Raw genomic sequence first — 21,765 nt, 5'->3', positions numbered from 1 at the left:
TTTGAATGTTATAATTCTTGACGTCTGATTTGTGTCCATTTATTCTTTTACGTAGAGACTGTCCAGTTTGGCCAATGTACATGGCAGAGGGGCATTGCTGGCACATGTACATTGGCCAAACTGGACAATCTCTACATAAAAGAATAAATGGACACAAATCAGACATCAAGAATTATAACATTCAAAAACCAGTCGGAGAACACTTCAGTCTCTCTGGTCACTCGATTACAGACCTAAAAGTGGCAATTCTTCAACAAAAAAACTTCAGAAACAGACTCCAACGAGAGACTGCTGAATTGGAATTAATTTGTAAACTGGACACCATTAATTTAGGCTTGAATAAAGACTGGGAGTGGATGGGTCATTACACAAAGTAAAACTATTTCCCCATGTTTATTTCTCCCCCCTACTGTTCCTCACATGTTCTTGTCAACTGCTGGAAATGGCCCACCTTGATTATCACTACAAAAGGTTTGGGTTTTTTTCCTCTCCTGCTGGTAATAGCTCACCTTACCTGATCACTCTTGTTACAGTGTGTATGGTAACATCCATTGTTTCATGTTCTCTGTGTATATAAAATCTCCCCACTGTATTTTCTACTGCATGCATCTGATGAAGTGAGCTGTAGCTCACGAAAGCTTATGCTCAAATAAATTTGTTAGTCTCTAAGGTGCCACAAGTACTCCTTTTCTTTTTGTATTTGATGTGTAAGGTAAGGAAAAATACCTAAAGAATACAATTCCAGGGCATGGTACTATAAAGTCAATATTTCAGATTCCCCTCCAGTTTGGTTCTCTGTAGATAGTATTGGGAACTTTTGTATTCTAATTTGTTTTCAAATCATTGCAAGGATCTCTCAAATGAAAATTAAGGGTTTTTGCTTCAATGTGACTCATGGAAAAAAAAATTTCCTCTTCTCTATTAGATTACTGTTTTCAAAAGTCAAACTGGAATCCCTGTGCAGAGGCCCAGATGAGGCACTCCTTACCTGCAAACATATGCTACAGATTTGGAAGTCCTGTTACAATCTCACTAACCCCAGGTAAGATGCTAAAGAAATCTTGGATTTTGTCTCCTGTACACTGAAACTCATCAGAAGAAGTCCAATTTAATTATAATTCATAAATCTTTTTTCTTGCGTTTACTGCTAAAATGGTTCTTGGGATATAATGTATATCTGGTCTCTATTTACAAAAGGTTTTTTAAATGCATTGCTCTACAATTTTGAGACAGAAGTGAGTGGTTAATTACAAGAAGTTTTATGATAATGAAAGCTGGAAAGGCCTGGCTTAATTTTTGTTACTACATATTTGCATTTCTGTTTTTATAAGATAAATTAGAGATGGGTCGGACTCATTGATTTCTGTTTTTCAAAGGGAAAAAGGGCTAAAGTCTGATATGTTTAATGTACAATCAGAGTTGCATTTAACAGGGACTAAAACTCACCAAGTTCATTTGATAATCGCTAAGAGCATATACCCAACAATTTTGATTATTAGTAGGGATGTCAAGCAATTAAAAAAATTAATCGCGATTAATCGCACTGTTAAAGAATAATAGAATACCATTTATTTAAAAAAGTGGTATGCTTTATACATTTACAAATATATTCATTTCAATTACCACATGGAATACAAAGTGAAAAGTGCTCACTTTATATTATTATTTTTATTATAAATATTTGCACGGTAAAAAAACAAAAGAAATAGTATTTTTCAATTCACCTAATACAAATACTGTTGTGCAATTTCTTTATTGTGAAAGTGCAACTTACATATGTAGAATTCTGTACAAAAAAAACTGCACTCAAAAATAAAACAGTGTAAAACTTTAGAGCCTACAAGTCCACTCAGTCCTACTTCTTGTTCAGCCAATCACTCAGACAAACCAGTTTATTTACCTTTTCAGAAGATAATGCTGCCCACTTCTTGTTTACAATGAGAACAGGCTTTCTCATGGCACTGTTGTAGCTGGCGTCGCAAAATATTTACATGCCAGATGGGCTAACGATTCATATGTCCCTTCATGCTTCAGCCATCATTCCAGAGGACATGCGTCCATGCCGATGATGGGTTCTGCTTGATAACGATCCAAAGCATTGCGGACCAATTCGTATTCATTTTCATCATCTGAGTCAGCTGCCACCAGCAGAAGGTTGATTTTCTTTTTTGGTGGTTTGGGTTCTGTAGTTTCCACATTGGAGTGTTGCTCTTTTAAGACTTCTGATAGCATGCTCCACACCTCATCCCTCTCTGATTTGGAAGGCACTTCAGATTCTTAAACCTTGGGTCGAGTGTTGTAGTTATCTTTAAAAATCTCACATTGGTACCTTCTTTGTGTTTTGTCAGATCTGCAGTGAAAGTGTTCTTAAAACGAACAACATGTGCTGGGTCATCATCTGAGATTGCTTTTACATGAAATATATGGCAGAATGCAGGTAAAACAGAGCAGGAGACATTCAATTCTCCCCCAAGGAGTTCAGTCACAAATTTAATTAACACATTTTTTTTAACGAGCGTCATCAGCATGGAAGCATGTCCTCTGGACTGATGGCCAAAGCATGAAGGGGCATACAAATGAATTAGCATATCTAGCATGTAAATACCTTACAGTGCTGATTACAAAGTTCCATGCAAACGCCTGTTCTCACTTTCAGGTGACATTGTAAATAAGAAGCGGGCAGCATAATATCCCATAAATGTAAACACACTTGTTAGTCCCAGCCATTGGCTGAACAAGAAGTAGGACTGAGCAGACTTGTTGACTCTAAAGTTTTACATTGTTTTGTTTTTTGAGTGCAGTTATATAACAACAACAAAAATTGCCATTTCTAACTTGCACTCTCACAATAAAGAGATTGCATTAAAGTACTTGTATGAGGTGAATTGAAAAATATGATTTCTTATGTTTATCAGGAGGACTTAAGGGCCCATCAAAAACTTTTTAAAAGGGTGGCATCAAGCCTCCACCTCCAAGTAGAGGAGTTGGAGGAACCCTCAGACTCGCTATTCAACGTGCTGTCCTCTTTGGCACTGGGCAGGGTAGCTTTGCCTCTCCACGAAGGGGTGGCAAACGGGCTCGCTGGCCCACATCTCTAAGAAGGCAAAACACAAGTACTTTGTACCCACCAAGGGGCACGAGTACCTCTACACCCACCTGGCACCCAACTCCTGGGTGGTTGAGTCATCAACCACAGGGAATGGCAGGGCCAACCAGCCCCTACCCCGAAAAATAAAGATTTGCAGAGGCTGGACTCTTTCGGGAGAAGGCTTTATTCTCCCTCGAGTTTTCAGTTGCGGGTGGCAAACCACTAGGTGCTCCTGGGCAGGTACAAATTCAATTTGTGGGGTTCCATGTCCAAGTTGGAGGATTCCCTCCAGGAGTGCGATAAGAAAGAGTTCAAGGCGCTAATGGAGGAGTATACAGCAGCAGCCAGAGCATCCCTGCAAACATCTTTGAATGTGGCAGACATGGCAGCACAGTCCATGGCCTCAGTGGAGTCCATGAGAAGGGCATCGTGGCTCCTGCTCTCCGGGATGTCCAGTGGAGCGCAGGCTGTCATGCAGGATCTCCCATTTGGTGGCAAAGCTCTGTTTGCAGAGCAAACGGATACAAAACTGCATCGCATGAAGGAACCCCGCACGACCCTCCAGACTCTGGGTCTCTATGTCCCGGCTCCAGCCAAATCTAAGTTTAGGCCACAGCAAGCTTCTTCTCAGGCCACCCAGCCGAAGTACAAGGCCACCTATAACAAGTCAAGGGTCTATAAAAGGCGTGCCCCCCCCCAGCTCAATGAAGCTTCCCTTCTAAAATTGGTTGTGTGCTTCCCTCCCTGAGTGGTCACGGCTGAAAGGCCAAAGGAGGACTCAGGCCCATCCTGGACCTGCAGGATCTAAACCAGTTCACGGTGAGGCTCAAGTTCCACATAATCTCACTGGCCTCCATCATCTCCTCCCTGGACCCCGGGGACTGGTACTCTGCCCTAGATCTGCAAGACACGTACTTCCACATTCACTTTTCGAGGGCACAGACGCTGCCTCCGTTTCAGAGAATCATAGAATATCAGGGTTGGAAGGGACCTCTGGAGGTCATCTAGTCCAACCCCCTGCTCAAAGCAGGACCAATCCCCAATTTTTTGCCCCAGATCCCTAGATGTCCCCCTCAAGGATTGAACTCACAGCCCTGGGTTTAGCAGGCCAAAGCTCAAACCACTGAGCTATCCCTCCCCCCAGAATCCTGGTGGGCAGAATCACTACTAGTTTACGTTCCTCCCGTTTGGCCTATCCACTGGCTCCAGGGTATTTACAAAATGTATGTCAGTGGTAGCCACCTACCTTAGGCGCCGGGGGATCCAGATCTTTCCGTATCTGGATGATTGGTTGGTCAAGGGCAGCTCCCGGTCGCATGTAAGGGATCACGTGACACTCCTACTGTCCACGAGCGTTGCCTTGGGCCTTTGGTAAATGACGCCAAGCCCACATTAGTCCCGGTCAAATGCATAAAGTTTATCGGGGCGCTCCTGGACAACTTGTAAGCCACAGCCTCCCTCCCACCGTACAGGTTCGAGACCCTAAAAGGGCTCAATGACACGGTCACAAGATTCCTGGTGACTAGCGCCAGAGCGTGCCTCCAACTTTTTGGTCACATGTCGGCATGCACGTACGTGGTCCGCCATGCAATTCTCCGAATGGGGCCCCTCCAGCTCTGGCTGGCCTCTGAGTTCTCCAAGGCCAGGGACAGGATGGACAAGGTCCTCACCGTGCCTGACTCGGTGATCGCCTCACTGTGGTACTGGTCCACCCCAAGCAACATGCTCCATGAGGTCCTGTTCCGGGACAGGACCCTGTCACTGGAGCTGATGTCCAGTGTGTCGGACCTGGGTTGGGGGGCCTATGTGGGGAACTTTCAGACCCAAGGTCTGTGGTTGGTGCAGGATCTGTCCCTACACATAAACATCAAGGAACTCAGGGCAGTACTCCTGGCGTGCATGGCCTTCTGCTCGCTCCTGCAGGGCAAGGTGATCAGGATCCTCACGGACAACACGGCCTTGATTAACAGGCAAGGCAGGACCCGGTCCTCTGCCGCGAAGCCCTCAAGCTGTTGCATTTCTGTATAGCCCACGACATCTGCCTGAGGGCCTTCCATCCGCCGGGCGCCCGGAACACAGGGGCGGATCGCTTAAGCAGGAACTTCTCCTCCCAGCACGAGTGGTCTCTCCACCCGGAAGTGGCTCACCAGCACCAGGTGAATCTGTTCGTGAAGCAGCAGAACTGGCACTGTCCCCGGTTCTGCTCCGGGGGGGACTGGCACGGGGCACTATCTCCGATGCCTTCCACTTGTCCTGGTCAGGCCAGTTTTCTCTATGCCTTCCCCCCATTCCCACTGATCAGCAGGGTCCTGGAAAAAATAAAGACGGACAAGGCACGGGTCCTCCTGATTGCCCCCGTGTGGCCAGGCTACGTTGGTACAGGACCCTCACGGGCCTGGCGGTTGCTCCGCCGCGGCCGTTGCCGCTCCGCCCGGACCTGCTCTCCCAGGACCGGGGCCGCCTCATGGCGTGGCTACTCAATGGTGAGGTAGAGGGAAAAGGACGTGCTCAGAAAGGGTCCAGCGCGTCCTCCTGAAAAGCAGACGGCCCTCCACACCATGCCTACTTGGCAAAATGGTCACGGTTCTCCAGATGGGCAGCCAAACGGGGTGTCTCTCCAGTGGCCGTCCCGATCCAGCTTATCCTGGACTAGCTTCTCCACCTTTGAACCCAGAACCTGGCGCCCTCGTCAGTCAAGGGGCACCTGGCGGCAATATCAGCCTTCCATCCGCCGGTGCAGGGGCACACGGTATTCCCCCATGCTATGACTGGCCGGTTCCCCAAGGGGTTGGACCGTCTTTCCCATATGCTAGGCCCTGGTCCCGCATTGGGACCTGAACCTGGTGTTGTCCCATCTCAAGGGGCCCCCGTTTGAGCCGCTTGCCGTGTGTTCCTGGTCTCACCTCTCGTGGAAGGTGGCCTTCCTGGTCACTATTACGTCGGCCAGGCGGGTCTCGGAGCTCAGGGCCCTGACATCCCATCCCCTGTGCACGGTTTTTCATAAGGACACAGTTCAGTTCTGCCCACACCCTGCATTCCTTCCTAAGGTGGTCGCCGCCTATCACATGGGTCAGGACATTTTCCTGCTGGTCCTCTGCCCCAAGCCTCACACGTCCAGTGAGAAACACCACCTCCACATGCTCATCGTGTGAAGGGCTCTGGCTTTCTACCTCGAGCGAACTAAGCCATTCAGGAAGTCCTCGCAGCTGTTCGTCGCCTCGGCTGAGCGCATGAGGGGTCTGTCGATCTCCACTCAGCGTCTCTCCATCTGGATCACTTCCTGCATCCGCACCTGTTATGATCTGGTGGGTGTTCCCCCGCCACCGATTATGAAGGTGCACTTGACTCGAGTGTAGGTCTCGTCCGCTGCCTTCTTGGCCCACATCCCCACCCAGGACATTGTAGGGCTGCCATGTGGTCTTCAGTTCACACGTTTACCTTGCACTATGCGATTGTATCCCAAACCAGGGATGACACCGGGTTCGGCAGGGCCGTACTCCGTCCCAGGAATTTGTGAACTCCTACCCACCTCCAAGAGATATAGCTTGGAATCACCTATTGTGGAATACACATGAGCAATCACTCAAAGAAGAGAAGACAGTTACCTTTTCCATAACTGGTGTTCTTCGAGATGTGTTGCTCATGTCTATTCCACATCCCGCACTCCTACCCCTCTGTTGGAGTTGTCTGGCAAGAAGGAACTGAGGGTGGGGGGAGCGCACAGCTCCCCTTATACTGTGCCATGGAGGTGCCACTCCAGAGGTCGCTGGGGCGCTCCCCCTACAGGTACTGCTAGGGGAAAAACTTTCGGCTCCTGTGCATGTGGCGAGAGCGCACACCTATTGTGGAATAGACACGAGCAACACATCTCGAAGAACACCAGTTACGGAAAAGGTAACTGTCTTTTTTGAGTTAATTGTATGAGTTAATTGCGATTAATCTACAGCCCTAATTATTCCTAAAATATAAAAGCCAATATCATCCATTATCTGGGGTGGAGGGGAGCAATGCTAGAAATTGCACAAGCTACTCCAATGGGAATATTTTAGAGAGCAGGAATAATTTTTGAGAGGAGAATGCAAGAAAAGAGGGCACATAAGACAGCTATTTCTGGATCTCTGATTCTGAGCTTTGGTCTTTACTGAACCTGACATGGCCTCAAGTTAGAGAAGCTGTGGGGGCATTCTAATTTATACCAGTTAAGGCTCAGCATAGCAGAGGGATGCCCTTCATAGGACTCCCCCTTAACTGGGGGCATTTGGAGTAAGGAACTAGCTCTGCCAAATTAACTACAATTGACTAGTTATGTCCAAGTCTCTGCCCCGTGCAATTGCTTCAGTGGTGCAAAGGGCCAGACTCTCACTGAGCAGATGGTACTTCAGATTAATTTACCTTTCTACTAATGGGAATATAAGCAATTTTACCACAAGGGAGATAGGGGGTTTATCTTGTACTGTGCCCTCCATTGTGGTACCTTTTATACCTAAAAATGTGTTGTAGCTTTAGGTGTCGTTTATAGAAAAATAGTACTGTATAAGGAATATTTCTGTTTCATCTAAATTCCTGTAGTATGTGACAATTTAAAAAGCATGATGCATGCCACTTGTGGGGGTGGCTTGTTTTTTTGTTTTGTTTTTTTTTTACACAAAGAGACCATGTTATTGGGTACCCCAGAGTCCTGGGCAGGCTGGATGGGAGGGGTCATGGGGGCATCAGTTCCTCTTCTTGCCTTTGCCAATGGCCTTGGCGAGCACTGTCATGGGTGCTGCAGACTGGTAGAGTGTGGCGGAGATCTTATTGATATAGTAGAGGCCAATCATGGAGAAGATGAAGTGGGTGCTGGGCGAGGAGTTTATGCTGGAAAGTAGTACTATATTTTTGTTTTTCTTCCATTAAAGAGAAAAAATCCTTTTAGAAGACTTGTTGAGATGTCATGAGAACCATCTGTTTAGAGCCCAGTCCACTTTAATCTTCATCCATGCATTTTTTAAAAGCCCTCCCCACATTCACAATTTGGTTACTCATTGCTTGACTATAAAGTCCTCATTTTGTGATGTCACGTTCTTCTGCACAGTATTTAGTTATGATGTCACAAAGAGAGTATTCTTATTTAAGGTGGGAATAAGCAGTAGGAGCAGATGAACTCTTTAAAAGCAACTGTTATTTTCATGAAGATATCTCTCATTTAAAAATAAAGTTGTTGAGAAAGAGATGTGGAAATAGGCTGTAAAATATATATATACATATATCTCAAAGTAACATTTTGTTTTTCAGAGTATGTTGTAAATATTTACAAGCCCAAATATTCTGTTCAGATTGTTACACTGGAATGAAAAGGGGCTAGAAATGGATTAGAATAGGACTATTTGGCAAGGGTCCAGATACTGTTAGTAGGTTCAAAGTGACATTTGTCATTTGAAAAATATTTCTAATATTTCCCAGTTTATATATGGCAAAAAGAGCTTCTTATCCAAATTCCCAGCTGAACAGAATGGTTTCAATTTACTTATAAGTTTAATTGCAGCATCATGCCTATGCAAGTAACATTGTAAGCATATCTTTATACCTTCCTACAATATGCGGTTATACTTGTGTGCAGTACAGATGTCTAACCATGCTTTGTCATTGCTTTCCTGATGTGCTCAGTGCTATCTAACCTAAAAATACTTCAGTTAAGTAACAACTCCTCCAGGTATCAACAGGAATTCTGACCTGCCCTGAACTATAAAAGCTTAGTATTCTCATTACATTGGGTGTGATATCAGTTCTGAATAATAATAGTTGCCAACTCTCTTGATCTTTCCACCTCTCCCTAAAGAACCTGGGAACCTCTGTCTCCTTATTTGTCACTAACCTAGATTTTGAGGCTGCTGCTTTTGGTAAAAAAGCTCCAACAATTCAGTTACAAAAAATCTTTATAAATTACAATCAAGATCAGCATGGATCTCAGGGAGGGGGCCGGGGCTATGAATAAATGCTGTGACACAGGAGACTTGCTTTTACAAATCACATCACGTTAGCGCTGTTGCGGTTGTGATGGTGTCACACACCTCCCTTATGTAGCATCTGGTGTGGCATACCTCCCCTGATACAGTGCTGGCAGGGTTGTGGTGATGTGACATACTTACCCTAATGTTGCATATTGCATTTTCACACCAATAGTAGCTGAACATGGAGCAGTATTATAATAAGGCGGGGGTTCCCTTTCTAATTTGTGCTGCTGAATGAAAGTTTCCTTTCCTGACTAGCTCGACTTGCTATGGCACATATCTCTGGTTGCAGTCAGATCACCTTTTGTAGGAGAAGGTTGGACTCAATGTCCTCATTAATCTGTTACCTATGAGAATAACTGGACGGAACACATGAAATAAAAGTGCTAAGCACTACTCTTTCCCATGGCATTGATCTTATAAAACACAAGAAAACAATCTGCTCTTTGTTGTTGAAAGTAATTTCCAGCATACAAGTAAATGTTTGCTCACTAATTGGCTATAAATGCTTAGAATTCTGCTACTCTTTAATTCCCTTATTGTAAGGTATAAGGGATTAAGGCATAATACTTACATTTTGTAGGATTAAGGTATTATACTTACATCAAATACTGTGCATCTATAATCTGGTTGCTAAAGTATATCAAAAATTAAAATAGGCTCTTTCTCTTCTTTTCTGTATTTTTCTCATTACAATTACAGTATAATGTACTTGCATCCTTAAACCAACTCAGCCTAATTAAGGGAATACACCGTACATGCATATAACTTTCATTCAGTTTCTGTACATTAAATAGGAAAGAGCTAGACCATACCCTGAATTAGGAGAGGAGCAGTCACATACAGGCTTATTTTGGAATAAGTACAACTATGGGAGGAAACCAGATAACACCCAGAATGTGAGTGCAGTAATTAAAAGATAATTTACATTAAATGTTATTCTGTTCAATGATATTTAATGTGACATTGTTCCTGGGTTGAAGAAGTAATTAATATTGCCATTACCAAAAAATATGTGCCAACTGATGTAATAACTATAACTGATAGTCTATATCCCAGAAAATTCCCTTCTGTTTCCTGTAGATTGCTATAATAGCATCTCTTTGCAGAGAAATTGCAGTCTAGCAATGACGTTAGTGTCATGCAAGATCTTATTGGTAACATTTTAGCAACATCTACATAAAGAAAGGAAATTGTATCTTTCATCCTGTTTTTAAAGTGTAACTATAGTGAGTTTAGTAGCTGAATTGAAAGAAAAGGGCAAGAATGCATTTCAATTCAAAAGTAGGAGGCCATTTTAAAATTGGGACAGATGTAAAACTGGCCCAGATTCTGATCTCACTTAGACCCCATTTTATACTGGTGAATTGAATGGAGTTACTCTTAATTGTCACAGTTGTGAGAGGAGAATTAGACAAGAGCATATACCATATTAAATGGGGCTATTGCAATTTAGGGTTCCATTGAAAAAATGCCTTTTAAAAGGGAGAATTAACTGTGAAAAGTGCCAGATTAGCAGCCCTAGAAACAAAAGTTATCTGTTTATCCACAGAATGTTTAAGGCACAGACAGTATCAGTACGCGTTTCCCCTCACTGTCCTGCTAATGTGCCTCACCACCAACCTTGAAGGGACAATTTAGGGGTGAGAGGAAATTCGTTCTCCATTCCCATTAAGTCCTGGCCCTTCTGCTAAAACTGCCAGTCAGGTGCCTGTAGGGTTGGTTTATTTGTGATGTGAACTAAGAAATGGACTAATAGACCAAGTTTTTTCCATATAGATAGGACCTACCAAATTCACGGCCATGAAAAATGTGTCATGGCCCATGAAGTCTCTTCTCCAGATTTCACTGGGGAGACCAGCAGTTCTCAAATTGGGGATCCTGACGGAAAAGGGAGTTGTGGCGGGGCGGGAGAGTCTCAAGGTTATTTTAGGGGGGTAGAAGCATTTCTACTCTTACTTCTGCATTGCCTTTAGAGCAGAGTGGCTGGAGAGCGGTGGCTGTTGGCTGGGCATCCAGCTTTGAAGGCAGTGCCCCACCAGCAGCAGCGCAGAAGTAACGGTGGCAATACCATACCATGCCACCCTTACTTCTGTGCTGCTGCCTGCAAAGCTGGGCAGCTGGAGAGTGGAGGCTGCTAACTGAGGGCCCAGCTCTGCAGGTAGCAGTGGAGAAGTAAGGGTGGCAATACCATACCATGCCATCCTTACTTCTCTGCTGCTGCTGGGAGCGACTCTGCCTTCAGAGTTGGTCTCCTGGCCAGCAGCCACTGCTCTCCAGCTGCCCACCTCTGAAGGAAGCACTGCCACCAGCAGCAGCTTAGAAGTAAGGGTAGCAGTACCGCAACCCCAACAATAACCTTGAACCCCCACACACCCCCACAACTCCTTTTTGGGTCAGGACCCCTACAATTACAATACTATGAAATTTCAGCTTTAAATAGCCTAAATCATTAAATTTATGATTTTTAACTCCTATGACCATGAAATTGCCCAAAATGGACTGTGAATTTGGTAGGGCCCTACGCATAGGCTGCCAAATGAAACAGCTAGGTGGCACTGAGTTTCAGTCACTGCCAGACTAGACTAGACTCAAATGTAGTGAGCAGAGGTGAAAAATTCTTATAGTAATTCATTACCAGTCTCCTGAACCATCTGTATTTATACAAAGGTTGTTGCCTTAAATTTCACTAAGCATAAAACTGAATTGGTTCATCTACAAAACATCCTCTTTTCTTCAGACTCCTGCTTAAAACTCAGCTCTTTGAACATTTCTTTTACTCTTTAGTAATTCCCACAGCTCCTCTTGAACTTTAACTCTTTGTCCTATGTTTCGGTTTGGTTTGGATGTGTTTCGATTCTGTTCTTTAAGACTGTCGTCATCTTTTTAATTGCCATGTAAATTTACTGTATTGTGCACTAGTTTAATGACTTGAGTCCGAGTATATACTTTGCTTGTAAAATAATAACATTTTAGACTCACTTTAAATGTTTGGATCTTTTGTGCCCATTTTGATTGACTTTATTTTGGAACAAAAATTGTTAAAATAAGTATGGCTTAAATTTTTAGTTACCTTTTATTTAGTGTAGTTGTTTAACTGAATAATTGGCCATGTTTAATACTAAACTTTGATTATCACTATTTGCATTTTTTTGCAACAACATGTGAGGAGGTACAGTATAAAAAATCTATCTCAACAGTCAGTGTTTGATTTTATATTTTAAATGACTTATACTTTAAATATTGTGTTACAGTGATTCGGGACGTGGGAGCAGTCTGTTAGACAGAGCCATTGCTGACAGACGACAGCTCAATACGATTACCTTACCTGACTTCAGTGACCCTGAAACAGGTGAGAATTAACATCTCGAACAATAAAGTAGCAAAGATAATGTGTGGCTCAGTATCATCAGTCAAATCTTACAGGATAAAAAGACCAAAGCAATCGGTGTAAGTTGTGATTATTTTTTCACTATATATCTTCAGTCTTGTAAAGTAAAAAAAAAAATTAAATAAATTGCAGTATCAAGTTTGTTTGAGGAGATGCTTGCAGCATAAACTTTACTTTTTATTAATTAATTTATTTTTGTTTTTAAAAGTGCCCATTGCCCAGGCCCGTCAGTATATTTGTATTAATAAAATATATATAAACATTTTAGGAAGTGTTACTATACTTATTGTTAAATATTTAACAATGGTTAAAGTTGGCATGCTGATCTTTTCTATGCTAGCTAGGTCTGATACATTACCCATTCCCTTGGTATCTGAACATTTCTGAGTAAATTTTTTCTTTGTATTATTTAATAAGCAAATTAGAAATAGATATAGAACTCCCTCCCACCCCTTCAAAAAAAATTAAGATTTTTATTTAGCTATTTTTTGGCACTGTATATTTGAAAACAGATTTCATTTTGGTGGTGGGCTCACAACAGAGGCTAATAGCTTTTGACACTTTAAGAGAAATAAATATTTTACAAGTCAGATAATTAACTTCTCATTAAACACAGTGCAAAATAAAATGCTGCATAAATGCAGGAGGTTAACTTTACAATGTCATTACATGTCAGTAAATATTTTAAACTGTAATTAGTCTATTATCTTATATTCACCCATCATAACTTGAATAAATAGACCTAAAAGACTGTGTAAACCAGAAACTCACAGCCGAAATGAGTGAATAAACGTACGGTTTTAAGAGAAACTCTCAGAAAGGGAAACAATTGACATTTGGTGATTTTAGTTTCACTAACTTTACATGAAAGGACACCATATTAAGCTTTCCTAATCTATCCTATTGTATCACAAGTAGTAAGAGATTTTCCTTAGCTGTTTGTTTCCTTGTTTTTGTGGTTTTATGTCAAAACTAGAACATGCTTTTCTTGTTGTCTTTGAGACATGAATTCTTGTTTATTTGGGCTTCAATATAAAATGCTTTTGGAAGGGTTTACCAGCCTGAGATGTCTTTATGGCAGTTTGACAGCTGTAAATTAGAACTCATCAACCTGTGAGTAGTTGAAATATAAAGTAACAGAATTATTCAATAGTAAAAAATTGTACTTGATTTATTTCTGAAACCATGAAGTTGGACCAGATGTGCGCACTCATATGCACAAAGAGGTGCCATTATAGTAGGTATTCCGTTATAAATGTCTTATTTTCGAGAATTATAAAGGCTTGATGTAGTGTGTACCATACAATAGCAAGAAGTCTGTTAGTCGTACAGTGGGATTTTTTTGCTTTCACATTCTTATGTGCACTTGCAATTTAAAAAAGCATTTTAATTAAAAATATGAAATTTTGGCTTGTGATCATTCCACATTGTAGGCTAGCTCACTGCGTTTGTTTTACCAAGGAAATACAAGAAATGAGGTATGAAATTTTAAAATCTAGCTACTTACGCATGCAAAGAAACATTTGTTTTTCAAGTGAGTACCAAGATTCTTTATAGAGCCTTCGGACACCCTGATTTTACCTTTCCAGTTATTCAGACCATGAACAGTAATCGTTGCCTTTATAGACTGAATTCTCTTCATAAACCTTCATCACTCACCGTTAATCAGCCAGATGAGTTGCTGTTAATTAGAGATGTGCCTGGATCAAAACTTGTAATCTAAAATCTCATTAACTTTTTGGGAAGTTTGCATCCAGGTCTGAACTTTATTACTGGGGCCTGTCTCAAGCATGGAAATGTAGGGGCTGGAAGGGACTTTGCAGAGGCAGGCCCAAGCTTACCTAAACCATCTCTGACAGATGTTTGTCTAACCTGTTCTTCAAACTATCTTCAGCCAAAACTGGAAAACAGGATCTCAACAAACTTGAACTTTTGGAAGTTCAGATTTGTCTTATTCTGAATTGTGAACTGCCTGTACCTGGGCAGGGAGGAGCTGGGGGTTAGTAGAAAGAGAGGAAAGTTTGTAGTAGAAAGAGGTCTGCAGGGAGAATGGTTGAAACTCTGCAGTCACTTTCTGGGATCACAGTGTGGAAAGAGCCCTCAGATGTATTCAGTTGAGGACCAAGAGAGGATTGAAAGGAGAAGCCCAAGGAGGGAAGAAGGGGGTTTGTTTATACTTTGACTCTAAGATTTATTGGGGGATTCCAGGGGAGAGCCCTGGAGGTGCTAGCCCTGCGAGAAGGCTGTGGGAGAGGTCTGCTTACAGTGTGGGTAGGAAGAAGTCCAGGGAGGTGACAGTAAGTAGTTTGAGGGATTGAAACTTGACTGCCTATCTTAGGATCCCTGGACTGGAACCCTGGGTATGTGTTCCTCTATTAACCCCACTGGTAAGGTGGTATAAAACCTGTGAGAAGGGGGATTGATGACTGGAAGTTTGAATAAAGGGCATATGAACCATGGGGCCCAGAATCAAGGGTGACAGATTGAACAGAGGGATTGGAAACTTGTTGTTCGTTGGACTTTTTGTTACCGCAGAAGGGGTTGGACTAAAATATGACCTGGCTGGAGGTCCAAATCAGAAGAAGAGTCAGACCATACAGCGTCAGAGTGATCTGTCAGCAGGGGGTACTAAATGAGAGCTTACTACACCATGCCCAGCCCCAAGGGGACTTGTCAGCAGAGTCTCTGTTCTTCTACAGTCCTCCTTTTTGCTGCTTTATGAAGTATAAAGAGTGACTGAAAAGTGACTTTTGAAAGGGTTTTTGTTCTTGTTAATGATAAACAATAAAATTAATATTGTAGCATCATCCAAAGGCTCCAATAAGTATTTAGGGTTTATTGTGCTGCGTGCTGTACTTGCACACAGGTGGGGACAATCCTTTTCCCAAAGAGCGTACAGTCTCACTTAGAAATTCAGGTTTTCTACTACCCTCTTTATCTGGAACACTGTGTAGATGAATGGGGAAGTAGAAGGATTATGACTCTACAAGTACCAAGGAAGTGAAACTTAGTATGTTGATTAGGGGGAGGGTGTTTTAGATAGGTATCTTAAAACTCCTTGATTTTTACTTTTGATAACATCTGTTTAACTCAAATGTCAGGAACCATTTGGAAGAAAAGGTCTTAGATAATAACAGTGCAGGGGTATTGAATCTTTATGTGCTGAGAGAGCTCCCACTACAGTTCAGTGGGTCTTCCAAAAATATAGAAGAACAGACCTGACGTTTCTGATAGTTTTAAGGTAAAAATGAGCAGGAAAAAATACCTTAATGAGGACGACATTTGGTCCTCTTTTATATATCCGAAAGAAACAGAAAAGGAGGGGAGGGAGTTGAATTCAGCTCATTTTTTTTTCCTTTATAAGACAACTTTTAAGTCATGAGTCCCTTATCCATACAGCTGAGCAGCATATTCAGCCTCTACTGCCCTATGGAACAAGAGACTGGAGCTAATAATCACACCAGAGGCCTTGTCTATCTACACAAAACTTGTACCGGTTTAGCTAAGGTTGTTTTTAAACTAAATGCTAAACTGGTGCAAAATCCTGTGTAGATACTCTTATTTCCAGATAAGCGTTTCATGCGTCAATTTAACGTAAGTCAGTTCCTTAGCAACTTAAACTAAACTGAAATAAGCCACTCTTAAAATAAGTGTTTAAACAGGGATTTGCATCGGTTTAAGTTACACCTGTGCAATTTTCTAGTATAGACAAGCCCCAATATTTTCTGTTCACAAGACTAGAATGTTAGTGCTAATCTTCTGGTCAAATGTCATGTCAGCCCACCTAAAATCCTTCTGCACTTTCAAATAGATACCATATCTTCGGTTCATCGATCAGTTCATAACTCTGGTGTTTGTAACTCTGAGGTTCTACTGTACTTGTTTTATTATGTGGTAGTTTTAGCTCACTTATTTTTGGACTAACATAATAGAAAATAAAATTGGTAGCTGGTTTTAAACCAGGTTGTCTAGAACTTTGTTTTTCCTCAAATAAAATGAGTTTAGAACATATTAAAGAAAATTTGCTTTCCAAATTAATTGATTTTGATTAAATCTAGTTTTCTGGTTTTCTTGTACATAAAGACACTTGTCTTTGAATATCATGCAAGATAATGGACTTTATAAAGTTCTTTAAAGAAAAACTAATACTTGTTTTCCGCAGAAACCATCTTCATACTATGAGTAGTGAAATAAATGCTTTGCATTATATCATTTTCTTTTTGGAATTCATGAGTCCATTGAAACCCCGTTTTTGGACCTTTTGTCTTGTATCAATTTTTTCTTTCATGTTTTTAGCATCCGATACTTCCTCCTCATCTCCTCTCTCAAGAACAGACTCTCCTCTTCACCTGTTTGTATCTTCTCATCCTCCTCACCCTCATCCCAAATATGATACCTTTGTCTGGCCCCATGCAGCCTATCCATGTTCCTGGGCCCCATGCACCTCCTCTCTGTAAACTGGTTATCTCTTCCTGATAGGCGTGTTAATTTGCTCTTTGTTTTTTTCTGATAATCTCCATAACTAATAAACAGTGTTTCCATTGAAAGGATTTTAAACTTCAAAACATTAGGGGAAACTGGATCCTGCCTGGTCAGATGCTCTTGGTTAACTAGTGGGGGGATATTAAAAATACAAACATTAGTAGTATATGAGGAGATTTTAATAGGTAATGTTGGAGTGCCTAAAGATGTACAGTTTTGAATAGATTAGAATCTCAAACTCCTGGATGTGGCACAATGTAATAGATGGGAGGAGAAAGGGATTATCAATCAGTATTGCTTTCGAGTACCTGTTATATGCATTGCAATAAAGCATATCTGGTGTTGAACCTGGAATAGTCAGTTCAGTTACTGGTACCCTTTGTCTCATAGGAATATAACCATCTACAAGGTTTCTCTTTCTCATCCAAAAGTTGTAATAATTTATTTTGCGTTGTTGGGTCCTTCATTAACAACTATAATAACTATAATTTATAACAACTATCTTTTCTTGAAATCTTGCACCAAGGCAGCAAATGCATCAAATAATTTGTGTTTATTTTGCATATTGCAAAGGCCTGTTTTTGATTTGTCTTACTGAATTGTAATCAGTTAAGTTCTGCTAGTGTAAACCCATTGTAGGCCTGATTCTCCTCTCACTTAAAAACTCTACAAAACATATCAAAATAAATCTGATGTTGGTGTGGTAACCTCTTGCTTAAAATAGCTTTCTAAACATTTTTCTCAGTTTATATTTGTTCTCCTTCCACTAGATTGCTTACTATTAATATTACTGACCTTCACTGTTAGCCTTAGGTGTAGGTATCCAATGCACCGCTACAGACTAGGGACCGAATGGTTCGGCAGCAGTTCTGCAGAAAAGGACCTAGGGGTTACAGTGGACGAGAAGCTGGATATTAGTCAACAGTGTGCCCCTGTTGCCAAGAAGGCCAATGGCATTTTGGGATGTATAAGTAGGGACATTGCCAGCAGATGGAGGGACGTGATCGTTCCTCTCTATTTGACACTGGTGAGGCCTCATCTGGAGTACTGTGTCCAGTTTTGGGCCCCACACTACAAGAAGGATGTGGAAAAATTGGGAAGAGTCCAGCGGAAGGCAACAAAAATGAATAGGGGACTGGAACACATGACTTATGAGGAGATGCTGAGGGAACTGGGGATGTTTAGTCTGCGGAAGAGAAGAATGAGGGGGGATTTGGTAGCTGCTTTCAACTACCTGAAAGGGGGTTCCAAAGAGGATGGCTCTAGACTGTTCTCAGTGGTAGCAGATGACAGAACAAGGAGAACAAGTTGCGGTGGGGGACGTCTAGGTTGGATATTAGGAAAAACTTTTTCACTAGGAGAGTGGTGAAACACTGGAATGGAGATGGTGGAATCTCTTTCCTTAGAAGTTTTTAAGGTCAGGCTTGACAAAGCCCTGGCTGGGATGATTTAGCTGAGGATCGGTCCTGCTTTGAGCAGGGGGTTGGAGTAGATGATCTCCTGAGGTCCCTTCCAACCCTGATAGTCTATGATTCTATGATACTCTTTGGTTTCACTGCTGCACCATAATAATCCAGTGTTCTGAAGTTTAGTTTAGGTATTGGTCGGTGACCACCCTCCTTGATATTTTAAATGTTGAAATATATGGATGCATGAATGTTTCTTTAAACTTCAGGGTACTTAGATAGAAAGGTTTGAGAAGTTGAAGGCTGTGTTCTATCTTGTAGCACTTTAATACATGATTAATTAGGAAAGTGTTGTAGGTTTTGCACTGTGCTTCCACGGGGCATGCTGCCATAAGATGGTACATCCCATGCAGCATTAGATTGTTTGTTCTTTGTGGAACAGTAAGTCACTAGGAGTTCCACTGAGATGCTTGACGTATTAATGAGAAAATGCAGACGTGCAAATACAGACTATGTGGTATAAAGTCTGACTTTTTCATTTCCAATAAAAGCTACAGTATTAATGAGGAAAAGAGCTTTCTAGATTGCATGATGAGGTGTAGAGAAGTTTACATGATGATGTGTACAGCATAAAAGCAGAATGTCAGATTCTTATCTAGAGTGTAAACAATAGGTGAGATTCAAAGCTTTGGGTATTTTTCCCCTTTATGCTATATGAATAAAAATTTAGTCCAGATCCTTGTAGCTTCTTGGTATAAATTTCAGAGCTGAAGATCGTGGGTTGCTTATTTTATTCAACTATATATCTTCCTGTAATAGAAACAAAACACACATCACAAATGTTGAGTTCACCATCCTGTACTGGTGAAAACCAAAATGATTTCAGAAGTTGTAACAATCCCTCTCTTTCAGAACCTTTACTGAAAGCTGAAAACAATAAACCTGATTTTCAGTTTGAAGATTATCAGAAGTCTTTTTGTTTTCTTGGAGTATTTAGTTTTTATATTTTGTCTTTTTTTAATTAAGATTTTAATTTGTGATTTGATCTGTTGTTCAAAGGTAACCCACCAGATGTTTACTTTCATGGTTTTTACTCCCTTTTTTCAGTTTGTAAGTAGTATTCACTATACAGATCTACTTTTAATTTCTAAATTACTTAAAAATCACACATTTCTCCACCACAGAATGTAAATATTGTTTATCAGTAGTGGAAGTTTGATATAGTGTGTAAAGTGTAGCTGATGCTGTTTACCCATTCAATCACTCTAAGGACTGTAATCTTACAAAATTTGAATGCACTCAACCAACACTTACATTTAATTATTAAAGAGGCAGTATTCATTTCTGGAGGGCTGCAAATAAAGGTATTTCAGGAAGGCCTTATATAGAATAATGGTCAGTCACCGGTAATTTTTATTGTTAAAGTTCTTAAGCCACCACTGTTAGTAAGCATTACAGTGGTCTAATATGTAATGTTACTACTGTTAATTTGATTTCTAGTGCAATTCACAGTGGGCTATTGCTTTCTTCGCGGAGAGGTGTTCCACTGCCTGGAATAGTGATTGTCAGAGGAGAGCTAAAGACCTCAATAAATAGAATAAAATAAAGAGCATAGATCAGTAAATATACATTTAAAGTTAGACAAATAAATTATCCAAGATACAAACACATTTTCTGCAACCTTGAGATTGCTACCATCAGATATATTTTAAGATTATTTTATTTTTAGACTATAGAAAATTGTGTTTTCATTACCCTTTTCACTTTGAAATAGATTTCTCCGAAGTAATGGAGATATTTTTTTAACTAAGGGGCGAAGTAAAGGAGAATTTGGAAGAGCTATACATATTTCGCTGCAAGTATGGTGTCTGTTCTCTCTAAGCTTGAAAGCTTGTGTCTCTCACCAAAAGAGGTTGGTCCATTAAAAAATATTACCTCACCCACCTTGTCTCAGGGCAGATAATGTTATTCACGGAACTAAAGGAGAGGGTACGCTAAATGTTCTTCTGCCCAAACCGATAATTAATATTGCAGCTTCAGTGTGAGGAAAAGTGTCTCAGGTGCCTTGTGAATATTCAGTAGGAAGAATGTAAATTTCAGTTAAAACATCTGCTTTATGTAGCCCCGCAGAAGGTGCTGTGTCTTTAAACAAAATGTGTTTGCTTGCATTAGCACACAATCCAGTGCATGTTACACCATTAGTATTTTTAAATGCTTTAATGCCTGCTTTTTGTGCATATGAAATTGGAAGTGTTCTTCATCCTGTCTGAGTGATTCTGTTGAATTCAGATTTTTCTTGCTTTGAATAAGACATTGTTCCATTAAATTTGATTTATAAAGCAACTTTCCTCTTCTACGGTGAAAGCAACGCTATATGACAGACTCTCATTAAGTCAAGTATTTAATATTGAAATTTATTTAGAAATTACCAAGAAAATTACTAGAAAAGCCATGGATTTTATCATAATTTTCTTTTACATAGGGATGCTTATGAACATCTAGGCTTCAGGACAAGATGGAATTTTAGAAAGATAATCTAAAAGAAAATTTTAGAGATAATCTGTAAATTTTGGGCATTGCTATATTTGCTGAAATCGGGCAATAAGCAAATCTTTGAGCTGGAAAGGACTTCTCAGAGCAAATGCCAGTAAAAATGCTAACGGTTCAGTAATCACTTGGTCACAGTCTCAGGCTTGCTTGGTAATTTGTTCGCATTGTGGCAGATGAAGTCTCCAAATGAATTAAGAGTTTATTGATTAAAACATTCAAACAAGCACAGGCTGATCGCAAGCTAATAAAATGTTAGTTTAGTGACAAAAATTCTCTATTCATAAATCCTGAATAGCGATTGTGAAAGGTAACTTGAAAGTAAAGCAAAATATTTCTCAACAAAAATGTGCCATGAAATAAAAAGTTAGACAGCAAATCGCTCCCATTTTACTGTGTGTGAGGTAATTACTATTTCCAGATGTTATTCAGGTGGTAACTAAATATGTGAGTTCTTGAACTTCCAAAAACTTTCCGCCATTGAGACAATTTTAGTATCAAAGATAAACCCGAGTAAAAGTAAAACCAAACAAGCCAAAGGTGATAGCAGAGAACCATTATGCTGATGTATTATAACTAGTTTTCTTTCCTAGACCTCTCATGCCTTTTTCAGACATTTGATTTCAAAACAATCTTCAGTTTCTTTTTTAAGGGAACAAAACACTTCTTCAGTTCTTCACAACGTTCATGCTTAAATCCTGATTTTAGCAGTTGTCCAACAACTTCTCTGCATGGGTTATGTTTTCTGATGAAGAGATAATGAAGTGTTTTACAGCATATTCCTCTGGACTCAAGTTGGCCTTTACAATGAATTCTGATGGGCTGGGTAGGGATTAAAGGATACAGAATATATATATTCCC

The 21,765-nt window shown here is 40.8% G+C and overlaps 1 protein-coding gene across 5 annotated transcripts in view; it reads left to right on the top strand.

Annotated features, from left to right (window-relative positions):
• The window catches only part of TTC7B (tetratricopeptide repeat domain 7B), a 302,589-nt gene that overhangs the window by 204,210 nt on the left and 76,614 nt on the right, over nt 1-21,765 (top strand). For all 5 annotated transcript variants that reach the window (XM_073349423.1, XM_073349422.1, XM_073349421.1 and 2 more), the window contains 2 exons: nt 926-1,042; nt 12,333-12,430. In XM_073349423.1, the coding sequence (XP_073205524.1) occupies nt 926-1,042; nt 12,333-12,430 (215 nt within the window). The remainder of the gene's footprint in view (nt 1-925; nt 1,043-12,332; nt 12,431-21,765) is intronic.

The sequence above is a fragment of the Lepidochelys kempii genome, chromosome 6 (genome assembly GCF_965140265.1).
Source record: "Lepidochelys kempii isolate rLepKem1 chromosome 6, rLepKem1.hap2, whole genome shotgun sequence".
Lineage (NCBI taxonomy): Eukaryota > Metazoa > Chordata > Testudines > Cheloniidae > Lepidochelys > Lepidochelys kempii.
Note: the sequence above shows the minus strand (reverse complement) of the source record. Positions and strands in the feature narration are given on the sequence as shown.